The sequence below is a fragment of the Pan paniscus genome, chromosome 5, assembly GCF_029289425.2.
Source record: "Pan paniscus chromosome 5, NHGRI_mPanPan1-v2.0_pri, whole genome shotgun sequence".
NCBI lineage: Eukaryota > Metazoa > Chordata > Mammalia > Primates > Hominidae > Pan > Pan paniscus.
Window position 1 is genome coordinate 32,426,150 of NC_073254.2, and position 17,208 is coordinate 32,443,357.

General features: G+C 39.8%; 1 protein-coding gene across 9 annotated transcripts in view; it reads right to left on the reverse strand.

Moving 5' to 3' along the window:
- KIF13A (kinesin family member 13A) overlaps positions 1-17,208 on the reverse strand; it is a 243,532-nt gene that overhangs the window by 21,154 nt on the left and 205,170 nt on the right. For 5 of the 9 annotated variants that reach the window (XM_063604760.1, XM_034961513.4, XM_063604759.1 and 2 more), the window contains 8 exons: positions 16,188-16,312; positions 15,741-15,917; positions 14,600-14,692; positions 13,957-14,109; positions 12,284-12,361; positions 10,005-10,052; positions 8,443-8,548; positions 6,867-7,018 (listed from right to left, as the gene is read on the reverse strand). In XM_063604760.1, the coding sequence (XP_063460830.1) occupies positions 6,867-7,018; positions 8,443-8,548; positions 10,005-10,052; positions 12,284-12,361; positions 13,957-14,109; positions 14,600-14,692; positions 15,741-15,917; positions 16,188-16,312 (932 nt within the window). Of the gene's footprint in view, positions 1-6,072; positions 6,178-6,866; positions 7,019-8,442; positions 8,549-10,004; positions 10,053-12,283; positions 12,362-13,956; positions 14,110-14,599; positions 14,693-15,740; positions 15,918-16,187; positions 16,313-17,208 lie in introns of all 9 variants that reach the window. The other 4 variants (XM_034961510.4, XM_034961509.4, XM_034961508.4 and 1 more) reach the window with 1 other exon arrangement.

Genomic DNA, 17,208 nt, shown 5'->3' on the forward strand with positions numbered 1-17,208 from the left:
TTCACATTCACATGGTGTTCAGTGTTTTCTTTTTGTCTTTCCAAATTTGGCCAGATCTTGTCACCTATTGTAGATATAGGTGTATCAGTATTCTCAGAGACCTGTGAATATAAACCCCTTATCATCTAATTTGAAGGGGATTTAGTTCTTTTAGGCTCACTCAGTGCTAATTAGAAATCATTCCTTCCCTGGTTTAAGAGAAAGAATGGAACTGAAGTGCAGTGGACATTTTGTTAGTTATTCAAAATTAGCTTTTAGTTGTGATGTTTTCTCTTTTCTCATTAAATGAGCAGAGAAACAGGCAGAAGCAGAGAAGAGCCACTCCATTTGTCTTTAGAATCTTCACCTTGGGAAGCAAAGTGCAGGCAGTTAAGGTAATTTGTAAAAAGTTTCTCAGCTATTTTATGGGGGAAAAGGGAGTAAAACAAAGAACCCAACTGCAAAAGGGCAAAAAACACAATTTCAACACTCATTCTTATATTATGCTACATATCGAAAGGCTATAAAATACTAACAATCTGACAATTATGGTCTTCTAGGATTTTTGAGAAGTATGAGTAGAGGGTTTGGCTAGAAGGTGAAGAAGGCATAGTGAAATTTAAATGAAAATCTCCTTTGTAAAACAGTTTTCAAGCCCCTGTTCACAAAAATTGGTAAATACATGCAAAAGTGGGTGTCACCAACTCCCCAGTCTCTCTCCAAATGAATGATTCTTTTATATTTGGTAGAAAAAATGTGGGTATTTAAAGTCCAAATAAAATAAGTGATAAACTCTCTAGCCATTTCTAATTAATCTCAGAAGCACCTAATGAAATTGCAAATATTCCTTTTAAAATATGTCTTTCATTCAACAAATACACACTGAACATCCACTACATGGCAGCCATTGTCCTAAGGACTTGGAAATAGCAATGGTGAGCACAAGAAGGCATGGTGCCTCCCTCAGAGAATTACAACTTTGCGTCCTTGCTCTTAGAACAATCCTGGATGCTGCATGGATGGATAAGAATTTCATCCACAGGTAAACTTAGACACCTCAAAAACGGTTAGCTTTCTTTCATTGGTCATCTGGTTTAAAGCATCTGTACAATTAGAACTACTAGGTGCATGTAAAGACCTGGAACCAAAGCATCAGCCTTACTCATTAAGTTTGCATTTTATTAATTTACTTATTTTATTTTTAAGATTTATTTATTTATTTATTTATTTATTTATTTATTTATTTTGAGATGGAGTTTCACTCTTGTTGCCCAGGCTGGAGTGCAATGGTGTGATCTCGGCTCACCGCAACCTCCATCTCCCAGGTTCAAGCGATTCTCCTGCGTCAGCCTCCCGAGTAGCTGGGATTACAGGCATGCACCAGCACGCCAGGCTAATTTTGTATTTTTATAGAGACAGGGTTTCTCCATGTTGGTCAGGCTTGTCTCAAACTGCCGACCTCAGGTGATCTGCCCATCTCAGCCTCCCAAAGTGCTGGGATTACAACCGTGCCCGGCTAGGATTTATTTATTTTTATTTATTTATTTTTTTACAGACAGGGGTCCTGCTCTGTCACTCAGGTTGGTGTGCAGTGATGCAACTGTAGCTCACTGCAGCCTCAAACTCCTGGGCTTAAGCAATCCTCCAATCTCTGCCTCCTGAGTAGCTGGGATTACAAGTGTGAATCACTGTACCTGGCCCATAACATAAATTTGCTTTTTAATCGAGGTGGGGAGGGGGGATTTATCTTCAAGGCATGGCAAATACTTGTTCACAAATGAACATAAATTTCATCTGTTTAGATTAATAGTAATATTTTCTTTTGCATCTCAAGATTCTATATACCTCAAAAAAAGTTTAATACTCTCTTAAATGCTTCTCAGCTTTTAAAATAATTTAGTTTTTATAACTTAGTTGTAAAAATGTGACTGAAAATAAATGTGTAAAGGAATTGGTGATCCTAATTCTTTAGCTGTTAATCAAAGGTGAATATCAAATATCAGTGATAAAGTTCCTGAAATTGGCAAAACAAAATTTTTGGCAACACTAATCTCTTCTCATCTTATCTTTATCTGCATTCTAAATTAAGTAGCATTATCAAAAAAGTGGGGTGGAGCATTCTTTCCCAGGGTTGGGCAGAATGTTGGAGAAGGAACAAAGATTGAACAGAATTGTCTGAACCAGTAGCCTTTGCCTATATTTTCTAGATTCTCTACTTGTCATGTTTAGACTCAAAATTAATTTTTTTTTTTTTTGAGACGAAGTCTCACTCTTGTCGCCCAGGCTGGAGTGCAATGGCGCGATCTTGGATCACTGCAACTTCTGCCTCCCGAGTTCAAGTGATTCTCCTGCTTCAGCCTCCCAAGTCTCTGGGATTACAGGTGTCCGCCACCATGCCCGGCTAATTTTTGTATTTTTAGTAGAGACAGGATTTCACCATGTTGGCCAGGCTGGTCTTGAACTCCTGACCTCAGGCGATCTGCCTGTCTCGGGCTTCCAAAGTGCTGGGATTACAGGTGTGAGCCACTGTGCCCGGCACAAAATTAAATTTCAAGTGTTTGTATCTCTTCTATTTCCTTTTGATTTAAGTTGGCAAAGAAACACAATTCTCCAAGTCCAAGCATACCTGATGCAATTAATTACTAAATTACTATTTACTATAATTAATTACTGAAAAGTTATTTACTTCAAGGAAAATCAAATTTAAAAATGAGAATTAGTAATTTGGAGTCCTTTATATGCTTGAAGTTATTTCTTCTCGAGACCAAGGAAAGGCCTGTTATCCTACAATACAATTTTGCTGAATGAAATATGTAATCATGAATTCACTGAGTAGAAATAGTTGTAAATTTATCAAAGATAATAAATTATTCCTAAAGGATTAGAATGACATTAATAAAACTAAGAATCTACAAAGCCCCAAGAGATTAAGTTCAAATAGGGAGCAGTTCACAGTGGGGAAAATAACCCAAAAGCCCAGAGGGAAAGACTAAAACAGTAGGGACAGCTTATTCCAGAAAAAGGAAAACTTAGTAGAGATTAAACATTTTCCAATACTTAAAAGGAGATTGAATGTTCATTGAGTTATTGCCAATTAAGGGAGGATTTAATTGGCTTAAACTCATATTTTTGAGGGAGTTTGGTTTAGATTTTTTATACCAGAAATCTCATTTCTCATTATAGCTTAAAGAAGAATAAACTAAGCACCTTCCTTCAATGTCTTAAGGAAAAAGATAATTAAAACCCTATCTGAAGTGGCACATGGAGTCAAGTTCTCAAGCTTCTCTATAGCTACAGTCTTCATCTGAGTTTTGCAATTTAACTTATGCAGCTGATATTTACCTATACAGAAAGCACCTTGATTTTAAAAAGGGACTGAAATCCACATTAAAGCAGTGACTCTTTGTAAGGAGTTTCCTTCATTAATGCAATTTCCACTCCTATTATAATCGTGTCGTGCTGTTCACCAGAGATCTCTGTTTGCAGAACTGCACCAGCCAAGGGCTCCAGTACTTCTGTCCATGGTACTGAGGAGTGAGCCCTTTGTCTGAAGAGCAGCTGCAGGGCATACTGGAATTGCACTATATTTGGAAGCACCTGGAGTCACTGGAGTCCCCTTAATTATGCTGAGGAATGGGGCTCTTTGGTCTTACACTATCATTAACTGTGAGACCTTGAGCAAGTTGCTCAACAATTCTAACCCTTTGCTGCTTCTTCTGTAAACCAGAGGAATAAACCACATGCTGTCTATGCAAGACCTAACGGAACGGTCGTGTGGATACTGGGAAAAATCACTGACTTTCTTTCTGCTATTCTCTATGCTTTATGACTTAAAAAGACAGACTCCAAAGGCATATTGTTGCTTCTGTCTTAGTCATATGAGACATGAAGTACATCTGTATGTCTTCCCAAATTGATCAAACAACAAAATATTACTTAAAGAATCAAGCATAGCCATATTTACTATATTTTATGTGAAATTACAAAAGTTACTATGGTAATTAGGTGGGTTAAACATTAACAGGAACAATGTCTTGATGCTGTTCTTCTCAAGAATGATTTCAAACTCTCTTGATCAGTCTGAACTGAGTCACTCTGATTGTTCAAGAGTGGAAGAGAAAAGAACGCGAATTAGTCACAAAGGAAGAAAACAGTCTGTACCCATTTATAAGAGAAAAAACAAAATTAAAGTTTCCCAAAGAGAAACAAGAACCTCAGGTCAAACAAATAATGCACTTAATCTCTACCAAAACACCTTGAAAAACTGCTGTCTGGAATGAATTAAAGAGCCCAATTGCCTCTTAGGTGCAGAGTGCTCAGCAAGCCAGTTTCCTATGGAGAGTAGAGACAGCTTTTTCAAGTAAGACTCCAGCAAGAACAATAACACCATCAAGTCCTTCTTACTGTACTCCATGGCGCATTCAGTCATAGAGTCTAACTGCTGCTTGAGACTTCCTGGGTCAAGAGAATCTGGTTCCATCCTTCTCTCTGCTAGCTGAAAGCCCCGAGATGGGTTTTATTTTAAAATATTAAAGAGAAAGTGAAGAAAACATGAGCCTAGCTCTGTGAACTGTGAAACTATCTGCTGAACACCCCAGAAGGGTCATCCAGCAGTCTCTTGATGGTGTTGTGCCAAAATGTATCGTTGCAATAGGTTTAAATTGAGTGGCTGTGCACCACAGTGATAAGTGTCATGCCAATAAACAGATCCAATCAGACACAGAGCCAGAGAATTGGCAGGGGAACAAACTAGTCATTTGGCCTTTTTAGCCCACACTGCAGCCCTTATTAATTGAGCAGAGGTGGTCAGGTAAGTGAGAGAACAGCTCAGTAAGATTTGGAGAGATGAAGGAGCAGCTATTAATGTGCGGATTCTTCTCCATCAGGAACTAGGACAGGGCTTTGGGATAGAGGGACAGGGAGAAACCAAAGGCAGAGGAGGGGAAGAGGGATGAAGAAATGGAGGGAAAATGGTGCTTTTCTTCTTTCTTCACATTAGGAATGAGAAGGTTGTTTCTGAAGATCCACCCGCACCCCAAGCACGCAGGTGGGTGGCCAACTGCATATCTGGATTAAGCTGCAGTTAGTTAGTTCTCACACAGTATGCGTTAGGAACTGTTAAAGGATCTCACACTAATGAGGGAATTGGGAATGGGTCTGACATGGTGTCACTGGAAAATGAGACTCCTTACACTCTTCCCAATAGAGACGATGAGATGCGACATAAACATCAAGCAGTCTCCTGTCTCCCTGAGCTGGTTTTACTTTTTCAAAGCCTAGGAAGCCACAGGAGAGTAAAAGCTGAGACAAAAATTTAGAGAATTCTTTCCAGGCTTGAGAATAAATGTGTTTTTTTTTTTTTTTGTAAATTGAGGTATAATTTATAACCTAAGGTGCCTGGTATGCAGTGTTTTTAAAACTATATCTCAAATTAATAATTTTAAAACCAAGTGCTAAGGAATGAGGTTTTGTGGGTAGAGTTTCAACTTACCTGTGGCAAAATATATATAAGCCATCCTGAATGCAAGGCTGGCACCAAGGTATTGGAATATATTTTGCCAGCTAATTAACAAAGGCTACCCTAGACAGTGAGATGATGAAGGGTGATTATGACAGATTGTAGTGCAGCTCTAACTACAGAATTATCTTGGCAATAGCATCAGGCAACATAAAAAAGCTTCCAAACATATCCACAGCTAAATGCATTAAATGCATGATTACTTACTCCAAGTAAGTGCACTTCCTCTAGGTAGATTAACTTCAGAATCTGGGCAATATGTATAGGCACATTAGAAAGATTTCGGTATTAAAAAGATCTCTTTGTTACACTTTTTATAAAGGCCAGAAGCAATAAAAGTGCCTTTCTCCCTTTTTCTAAGCAAACTTAAGCAAAAAATAAATAAATAAATAAGATAAAATTGTAGGTCATGGCCACAGCCATGCAAAATATCATTACCAATGGTCACACTTTAATTTTCTTTAAGACAAAGACCCAATACATGTCTTAATTTCTTCTAGCATTTGGATGATTGTCTGTGAAAGGGCCTTAAACCCACCACCAGGCAATATGACAGAAATGGTTCCGGAACTTACAAGCTTCTTCTCACGTTTGCTATTGTGTTCTACTGGCATGCTGCTGCCATTGCTTCCTGAGGGTACAATGCAGCCAGGGTTATGTGCCTGAGGTGGAGGCATGCTCTGCAAAGGTTAAGACACACAGATGCATCACACACAAAGACGACAACGGCCAAAATACATATTAAGTACATGCAAGTTAGAAAAGCAATGCTAACACTCTTATTACATGTGAGTAATGCAGCAGCCAATTCTGTAGGCCAGAGTTAAACTACTGGAGAAATATGACAGGAATAAACAGATTCTGTGGCAAAAAGCATAATTAGTCTTATTTAAAAAACAGCCTTTTGACCAGGTACAACGGCTCATGCCTGCAATCCCAGTGCCTTGGGAGGCTGGGGCAAAAGAATCACTTGAGGCCAGGAGTTTCAGACCAGCCTGGGCAACACAGCAAGACCCTATCTCTATAAAAAACAAAATTAGAAATCCCCAAAAAGACAAAAAAGAAAAATAATTTTAAAAAAGGCCTTTAATCTTTTCAAAACACCTAGAAAACATCTTTCTCACTTGAAACATAAAAAAATACTTTGAAAAGCCATAAACACAAAGAAATAAAACCACAGCAGCAACAACAAACAAGAGATTCTACCATGACTCTGCATGCTTGAGAAAGAGGAATTCGAGAACGGGAACCATGGAGTGATGACCGTGCATGTCCACATGCAGCACTCAGCTTGTTAATGCACACTGCTGCTTCACAGGCAACACAACTCTGCTCTATTCTGCATAGTACAGACAAGTCAAGCATTTACCTCCTGGCTTAGAAGAGGCCTTGCTTCCAGGGCTATCCTTTTCTTATGCTCCTCTTTTACAGGCATTAGGGGCTTGAAAAACTTTGGTGGCTGAGGAGAGAATGCTTTAAAAGGGCTGACGGTTAAGGCATGAGGAGTCTCTGATGTACAACCTGGGGAAGATGAGAAGTTATGAGGTTACAGATGCTGAACACTTTAAGCAAAACATAGGAACTGAGACAATGACCCAGCCATGGGAATATCTGGGAGAACAATGAAATTCATAGGCTAATATTTGGCTAAGCATTAAAACAGATGTATGCCCACCCTGTGCAACATAGGGACACCAGTCTGTGAAAAAAAAAAAATAAACAGATAGCCAGGCATGGTGGTGTCCACTTGTTGCACTTGCTACTCAGGAGGCTGAGGCGAGAAGATCGCTTGAGCCCCAGGGGTTGAGGCTGCAGTGAGTTATAATGGTGCCACTGCACTCCAGCCTGGGCAAGAGAGAGAGAGGGAGACCCTGTCTAAAAACAAAACAAAAAAACCCCACAAACAACAAACAACAAACAAACAAAAAAAACCTCAAAAAACCATGGAACAGATGTAGGCAAGAATAGACATAAATCTGTGATGTCACAAAGAGTTACAAAAGTGCTAGTCTGTGTGAACAAAGTGAGATAGCAAATTTCTACACTCTTTTCAAGATCCAGCTTAAGCACCACTAACCAGACCAATTTCAGCTCACGCTGATTTTCCATTCCTCTGAATTCTCACAGCCCTTATTATCTGCATGTTCATTTTGGCACCTTATCATTTAACATCTCATTTTCTGTGTATCTTATTTCCATAGTTATAAGACAGAAAGTAGAGGCTCAATAAATATTCAATGAATTAATACTGTGTAAATTTTCTTGCGAGCCTCTTTTTTCCCCCCTCAGGCCACCCTGCTATATATGACTAAGGGAGGACAATTCTTCTTCCTTGCTTGTATCATTTCTTACCTTTTTGGCCTCTTTCCTCCCTTTCCAATTTGCTAGTATAATGGCGAATATACCTTATATTTTACCTACTAATATAAGGTATAAGGTAACAGAACCGATATATATGGCCAAAGAATACTGTTCCCATTAAGGCACTGGTAGACTGTATAATTTAGGTAATAATGTCACCATGAATCAAACTCATTTTGGGTATCGTTTTTGAAAACTGCTTTATGAATCAAAGTCATGTTCTTTTAAAAATTCCTTTGAGTACACAAATATGACAGAGCTGGATATTCTGGTAGAAAATAATAGGATTTGTATGTGTCTCAAAACTGGACTTGAAAGTCAGGAAATGATGATGAAAAATGATTCGGAAGTTCTAAAGTAATATACAAAAAGTCTATGATTATTTGGGTGATATGTTGGATACAAAACAAAAATAAATCAAATAAGTGAATGTTATATGTTACATTCAATAACAGTTTTGTATCATCTAGTTAACTAGAATATCAGCTTCATATCTTATTATATGCCATTAATGAAAGACATTTTTTCATACTTTTTCTAAGTAATTACAAAGAAATATCACTGCAAAATAATCTCACCACTACCTTCTTTATTCCTTCGAGGAGAATCCCTGGGTAAAGTTCCATAACATGCTACATCTTGGTAACTGGAGCTATAGTCAGACATGTCCACCTGGTTCTCGGGCCAACCCTACAAGGTAAAAATATGGGTTAACTGTAATTGAATCACTCCAAAATAAGAAATAAAGCCCAGGTTGGAGTTTCTTCTGTTTTTTTTTTTAATGGCAGCATATGCTCTTCTTTATTTTTATTATGATTTATTTCAAATATACAGAAAGGGCTGAATATCGTAAAAAATACTGTCATATCCAAGGTATACCCGGAGTGAATACATGTTAATATTTTATTATATTTGCTCAAGTTTAATAAAATTATTACAAATGTAGTGTGATCTTTTGGTCCCATTCATCTTCCTTCCTCCCCAGAGGTAGCTACTTTGAGCAATGTGGCATATACCCAGAGTGACTTGATAATTTAATGACCAAACTGAAACACTCTCAAAGGACAACTGTTCCATTAGTAATTCTGCCTGGGTAGGAGGCACAGCTGAGACTGTCCAAGGCAAATTTGGCAGTGTGGTTACTCTACCTATATTTGAGATTTAAAAGTTTCAAAGAGGCATAAAGTATTGGTATACAAAACAGAGAAAATGCTGGCATATCATACGAGCTTACTTAATCTTATGTCAACTTATCAGGAGTTGATTGCCTCTGAAGACTAAATTTTAAACTTCTTAAGGACATAAATCTGTGCTTATACCTTTTGGATCATCTAGTCTCTAGCATAGTAACTCATATATAATATGTATTCAAGAAATATTTGTTGAATAAGATCATGTTGCAATCTGTCCTTAATTTTAAATCCCCTCTTTTACCCATTGAAATAATTTTGATTATGCTATGGTGGATGTAACACCTTCTCCAATCATTTAGAGTTAAACCCATAAACACACAGATATCTATTCAATTATGTGTGGTACTGTCCTGGTATGGAACCTATCATGGTAAGTAACAATGGAATACTGAAAGTGCATAGCAATTGTCTGGGCATGGTGGCTCATGCCTGTAATCCAAACACTTTGGGAGGCCAAGGCGGATCGATCACCTGAGGTCAGAAGTTCGAGACCATCCTAGCCAACACGGCGAAACTCCATCTCTACTAAAAATACAAAATTAGCCAGGTGTGGTGGCAAATGACTATAATCCCAGCTACTAGGGAGGCGGAGGCAGGAGAATCGCTTGAACCTGGGAGGTGGAGGTTGCAGTGAGCCAAAATCATGCCACTGCACTCCAGCCTGGGTAACAAGAGTGAAACTCTGTCTCAAAAAAAAAAAAAAAAAAAAAAAAAAAAGTGCAAAGCAATATCACATCAAGTATTTGAACCTGGAAATGGAGTTGTGGAGAGAGTTATTTGCTTACAATTAAGATGGGAAGCCCAGAGATTTTTCTTTTTCTTTTTTCTTTTTTTTTTTTTTTAAACTGACAGGATCAACCAGGTAAGGCCCAGAGATTTTAAAAACACCAAGATCCCACAACTTTCCAGACTAAGATTCTACTAAAAACCTAGCCATGCCCATAGGTGCATACCTTGTCATCTTCATCAAAGCCAGAAAGGTCTGGTCGGCTGGAAGAGACCTATAAGAGAAGAATGGTTTTAGCAATGTGGTTTATATATTTAATATAAGGGTTTTTTTTAATATAAAGAAACAGAATGTCATAGTTGAAGCCTGCAGTCTTTATGATTCTCCTCCTCTTTCTTCCCTCTCCAGGAGTAGTGACTACTCTCAATTTGGGGTTTATTATTCCCATACAAGTTTTATATAATTGTATGTGTATATACTCATAACCAATAGTTAACATTATTTTGCATATTTTATACTTCACATAAGTGGTATCTTACTATATATGGTCTTATTCAATAGTCTAGTCAAATATTGATATGGGTACTATTTTTAGTATCATTTAATTCTAAATACAACCTGTATATTTATGAGAATCTCTAGAGTATATATCTAAGGGATGTAATCTCTGGGTTGTACAGGAGTATATTTTGACTGCTTTTCCATACAGGTTTTAGAATCAGCTTATCAAATCTTACAAAAAATTCTGTTGAGAATGATTAGCTTAAGGACATGCCAATTTTTTGACACTGTGAATTCTCATCAATGAACATAGTAATAGTCATTATTTTAGTATAGTCCTTCTTTTTGGTGATAGCTGTATTCAGGTTTTCTATTTCTTCTTGATTCAGTTTTTACAGGACATTTCCATTTTATTTAAGCTTTTACATTTGTTGGCATAACATCAGGTTATGAGGTCTCGCTATGTTGCCCAGGCTGGTCTCAAATTCCTGGCCTCAAGCAATCCTCTCGTCTTGGCTTCCAAAAGACTTTACTTGATCAGATTGAGGTTGAAAAAAAAATATATTTTTTAGATTACTTCATAAGCAGTTTTTCTTCACTTTTTTTTTGAGACAGAGTTTCACTCTTGTTGCCCAGGCTGGAGTGCAATGGCGCAATCTCGGCGCACCGCAATCTCCACCTCCTGGGTTCAAGCGATTCTCCTGCCTCAGCCACCCGAGTAGCTGGGATTACAGGCACCTGCCACGACGCCCAGCTAATTTTGTATTTTTAGTAGAGACCGGGTTTCTCCATGTTGGTCAGGCTGGTCTCGAACTCCCAACCTCAGGTGATCTGCCCACCTCAGCCTCCCAAAGTGCTGGGATTATAAGCGTGAGCCACCGTGCCCGATCTTCTTTACTTTTTTTAGCTATGTTTTTTTAGCTAGATGTTTACCTAATTCTTTTTTACTCTACTTTTTAATATAAGAGCTATGTATTTCCTAATAGTAGCCCTCACTCTCTCATTTTTTCTACTGTCTAGTATTCTGCTTTATACAGAATTATAGGGAATTTAGGGCTAATAATTTCTAGGTACCACTTTAACTGCATTGCACAAACACTGATCTATGTATCATTTTTATTCTCATTTAGTTCTAAATACATCCTAATTTCCATCATAATTTCTTCTTTGAGAAATGAGTTCATGAAAAGCGTTTTTCAATTTACAACTATATGAGTCTCTCTTATCTATTTCTAATAAATGCATTGTGGTCAGAAGAAGTAATCTGTGTGATAATAATTACTGGGATTTGCTCTGTAGCCCACTGTAGGACAATTTTTGTAAGTGGCCACCATGTTTTAAATAATTTTCTGGCAATTCTGGAGAACAGGAAGGCAAATAACCCTGTGTTTTTCCTTGGAAAGACCTTACTTCTACTCAGCTGCTTCTGGGAAGTGGCTGCTTAGAAGTGCTCCATGCACTAATCTGTCCTATCCCTCTGTGACAGTGTCCCCCCTGCTAGGATCAGTTTCTGTCAATTGGATTTTCTAGATGAACTGGTTGAGAAAAATAACGAAAATGGTCAAAGGAACAACTAGGGACTCCAAGAGTGCCTACATGCAGTGGCTGACTCCTTATCACACTGATGGTGGCAGACTCAGAGCCACCAGGGCAGCTAGAATGGGCACAAAAACTGACCCGGGAGCAGCCAGCATCCAGGGACTCGGGTGCAAGTATTCATAGCTGACTCCACCATCTGTAACCAACTAAACTCAATTTATATCTTAAGGAACTTCTTTCAAGGAGATAACTTGCTGAACAGGAATTCATAAGATTGAACAAATGGCTCAGTCTTAGACAACTATGCTGCCTGGTGTGTGTCCCTGGTACAGAGAAGCAGGCTACACTTTGGGATGCCCACACCAGTGCCATAAGCTCTACTGCCACTGTGTGAACCCCACCTTCCCCCACCCCAGAGCCTGAGACATGTCACATAGGAGCAGATCCTTGGCAGGATGCACTTACATTATGAACATTTGGTGTACTGAGGCTCCTCCGAATGTGCCGGGCTTTGGTGGAAAGTGCTTCTTTGACCGTGACGGCCTGTAAACATAATAATTTGAAAATAACACTTTTTTTTTTTTTTTCCCAGAGACAGAGTCTCACTCTGTTGCCCAGGCTGGAGTGTAGTGACGCGATCTCTGCTCACTGCAACCTCTGCCTCCCGGGTTCAAGCAATTCTCCTGCCTCAGTCTCCCGAGTAGCTGGGACTACAGGTGCACGCCACCACACTCGGCTAATTTTTTTTTGTATTTTAGTAGAGACGGGGTTTCACCATGTTGCCCAGGTTGATCTTGAACTCCTGAGCTCAGGCAATCTGCCCACGTCGGCCTCCCAAAGTGTTAGGATTACAGGCGTGAGCCACCGCACCCGGCCATTACTTTATTTTTTATTCTAATTATAAAAGTAACATATGTTTATTTATAGATTTAAATATAGACTGCATCAGTTCTACATACATACACATTTATAAAACTGAAATATTATTTTACCCACTTATTATTATTTGCTTAGCAATTTATCAAAAAAATTTTTTTAAGATAAATAAAACTGCAGGGTGTGGTGGTTCATGTCTATAATCCCAGCACTCTGGGAGGCTGAGGCAGGTGGATCACAGACAGGAGTTCGAGACCAGCTGGCCAACATGGTAAAACCCTGTTTCTACTAAAAAATACAAAAATTAGCTGGGCGTGGTGGTGGGTGCCTGTGGTTCCAGCTATCTGGGAGGCTGAGGCACTACAATTGCTTGAACCCGGGAGGCAGAGGTTGCAGTGAGCTGAGATTGTGCCACTGCACTCCAGCCTGAGTGACAGAGCAAGACTCTGTCTCAAAAATAAATAAACAAATAAATAAATAAAACCAGGAAAACAGCAGAATGGAAGACATTTATGTTGTGAAATTTTTATACAGGTGGACAGAGAAAATGTAGAAAAGGTACTTCTAACTATGTATCTCATTTGCAAAATGACAATGAAGTGTGATGCTGTTTGTATTTTACTCATGCAGCAATTCAGGTGGGATTTCCACTAAGGGAAGATTTTTCTGACAGATGCCAATTACATTCCTCCTATTAATCAACACCTCCCCCAATAATGTCAACTATTGCTCCTATGAAATGACATATCTTATCTTATAGTTGCATTACTTAGTGGATTATTTTCACTTGAATGACCTGTCGTCACCTCAAAAGTTAACTCAGGTCTAAAAATTAGGGAGATAGTAAGTCTGTGTTTAAGCATATGCGCTTTGGAGTCAAGCTATTTGGCTTTACATCCGACTTTGTACCACTTCCTAGCTGTGTAACCATGGGTGAGTTAGCTAACTTCTGTCAGCCTCAATTTTCTCATTTGAAAATGGGGATTTCAACAGTACTTACCTCAGGGGGTTATCTTGAAGATTAAATGAAATAATATATCTAAGTTACTCAGGCTCAGTGCTTGGCAAGTAGGGATTATTCAATAAAAGTTAGTCATTATTTTTATTTTGGTTACTATTTTGCCAGAGTCCTTTCAATACAGATGGCTCAAGTGCTCCTTCTCTGATAGATTTAGTGAGGTGTTTGGTAAGTAAATTCATATCTGTCCATTGGGGGTGAAGGCTGATGCTTTCACCCTCGGTCCAGATATTCAGTTACTTGCCTGCCGGAGCCGTTCAAGACTCAGAATGTTTTCCACCTGCAGCACGCCTCGAGTGTACTTCTCAATGTACGTCTCCCCATCTGACGTGCCTTCGTTTTCACTCCTTGCTGCCAGGAGAGCCAGCGTTTCCCGGTCCTCTATCTCCTCAGTTGCCTACGAGGACAGGAAGGAAGTGACAATACTTTGATGTGAACAACGTTTTCATCCAAAGTGTGGTGAGAAAACGTTTTAGAAGTCTGGAGAATGAACACATTCTCCATTATTTAGATACTGATATTTTTTAAAGTAGCATATATATATATATATATATATATATATATATATTTTTTTTTTTTTTTTTTGAGACAGAGTTTCGCTCTTGTTGCCCAGGCTGGAGTGCAATAGCGCAATCTCGGCTCACGCAATCTCTGCCTCCCAGGTTCAAGCGATTCTCCTGCCTCAGCCTTCCTGAGTAGCTGGGATTACAGGCATGCGCCACCATGCCCAGCTAATTTTGTATGTTTAGTAGAGACAGGGTTTCTCCACGTTGGTCAGGCTGGTCTCGAACTCCCGACCTCAGGTGATCCACCCGCCTCGGCCTCTCAAAGTGCTGGGATTACAGGCATGAGCCACTGCGCCCGGCCTAAAGTAGCATATATTTTACCTTTGGTATATTGGATACTATTTCATAGGTTACACCACAGGAATAAAATATATTTTTCAGGGATATTCTCCTCTTCAAACTCTGCGTGAAACTCTAGTAGAAAAAAAAAAAAAAGCTGTATTAAGCTATGTGACAAATATAAGTTATTTTGTATTTTTTTTTTTTTTTTGAGATGGAGTCTCGCTGTCGCCCAGGCTGGAGGGCAGTGGTGCGATCTCGGCTCACTGCAGGCTCCGCTCCCTGGGGTTCACGCCATTCTCTTGCCTCAGCCTCCCGAGTAGCTGGGACTACAGGCGCCTGCCACCTCACCTGGCTAACTTTTTTTTTTTGTATTTTTAGTAGAGACGGGGTTTCACCATGTTAGCCAGGATGGTCTCGATCTCCTGACCTCGTGATCTGCCCGCCTCGGCCTCTCAAAGTGCTGGGATTACAGGCGTGAGCCACCGCGCCCAGCCAGTTATTTTGTATTTTACAAATTGTAAAAGCATTACAAGTTACTATGTTTTTGAAATGCACAATACTCAGCATAACAGAAAAAACTGAAGCTAAGAATCCCTGTCTCCAACCCCAAGGGATACTAATGTCCAGCTGTTAGTTGGGAATTTGACTACAGAATCTGCAGCATGTTCAGGATTTCTGTGGTTGCTTCTCTCTCCCATCTGCTGCCTTCCTGTGATCTCTCCAGGGCTTAATCAGTCTTTCCTGAGATGGCTAGAACAACACTGGAGAGGATCAGTTTCACTGACAGCACCTTTGAGATGGGATCCGTCAAAGCAGTAGGATAGGGATTTGTTTGGAGTCTGCCTTTTGTCCTGGTTTTGTCACTCACTTGCTTGGACCTGGCACTTAATCTCTCACCCTCAGTTTTTCTACTTTTCAAACACTGAAATATCACAGCTCCACTGCCTGGTAGGATTACACCTCTCCAATCAGTCAAGGTGAAACTGCCCTTACTGGATGACATTGACCTCTGCTATCCTAATGCCCACTACCTTGGATAAATGAGAATCAGACTATAACTTGGCCAGGATGGTCATGTTTTGCACATCATAGCACCAAAAAACACTGCTTTGTGATAGAGAGAGGGAAAAATCTTTTGAGCTCAGAGCCAGAATGGCAGAATCAGGCCCCGTTATTTTACCTGTTTGTTGTAAATATTGGCTGCAATTCGTTTTCGTAATACTAACTCCATAGCAGCAGGGTGGCTGAGTTGAACTGTGGTTTTCACAATTAGGTAAATCCTTTCATTCTGTGGTGTGACCCTATTCAAGTGAACAGAATCATGCACCGAGGAATCCCAAGAGGCTGTGGCTGAAACCTAGGAGTTGGGGAATGATGAGGAGATGGAAACAAGACACAAGTCAGATGTAGCAGTTTTACAGGACATACAAGAGAAAGAAAATAAATTCAACTCACTGTAATCAAACAGATTTCTTTCCTCACCTTTTTTAAACAGCAACACAAATGTTCTATTTTTTAAAGTCCCCGGTCTTTTTCCCCAAAGCAAACCATAGCAGTTTAGTGAGCAGGCCCACAAGCCTTGTGTGCTAATCTGAAGCCTTTTAAGAGAAACTTGGGGGTTAATTACCTCATCATCACTGTGCTTTATGATGGGCAGGTAGAAAAACTGGCTGCCATGCTCCTTGGGCAGGATGGAGTTCACGCCAGATGCATGGGGGCCGACAAGCTGCTCATTGGCACTGAGGTCATCCGCTAACCACATCAGGAGCACAGAAAAAACAGTAGGGGAAAGTCGGTTTTTAAGCAAACACCAAAAATTTAAATATATGCTTTTTACAGTTGAAGTTTACACATAACACGTTTTTATTTTTTCTTTCATTCCTTATCCTGCAGTTGAAATAGAGACTCCAAGACTCACAACAGCTTTTTCTCTTTTTAAAAAAATCATTATGTTTAATAGAGATGAGGTCTTACTATGTTGTCCAGTCTGGTCTTGAACTCCTAGGCTCAATGAATCTTCCTGCCTTGACTTCCCAATGTGCTGGGATTACAGGGGTGAGCCACTGTACTTGGCTTTTTTTTTTTTTTTTTTTTTGAGATAAGGTCTTGCTCTGTTGCTGATGCTTGAGTGCACGGCCTGATCATAGCTCACTGCAGCCTTGAACTTCTGGGCTCAAGAGATCCTCCCACCTCAGCCTCCTGAGTGGCTAGTACTACAGGTACACACCACTATGCCTGGCTAATTTGTAAAATTTTTTGTAGGGATGGAGTCCAGCTTTGTTGCCCAGGCTGGTCTCCAACTCCTGAACTCAAGCAGTCCTCCTGCATTGTCCTCCAAAAGCCCTGGGATTACAGGCATAAGCTCATCGTGCCCCACAGCTTTTATTCTTTTTTTGTTTTTATTGAGATGGAGTCTCGCTCTGTAGCCCAGGCTGGAGTGCAGTGGTGTGATCTTGGCTCACTGCAACCTCTGCCTCCCTAGTTCAAGCGGTTTTCCTGCCTCAGCCTCCCGAGCAGCTGGGACTACAGGTGTGCACCACCATGCCCAGCTAATTTTTGTATTTTTAGTACAGACGGGGTTTCACCGCATTGGCCAGGATGGTCTCAATCTCTTGACCTCATGATCCACCCGCCTCAGCCTCCCAAAG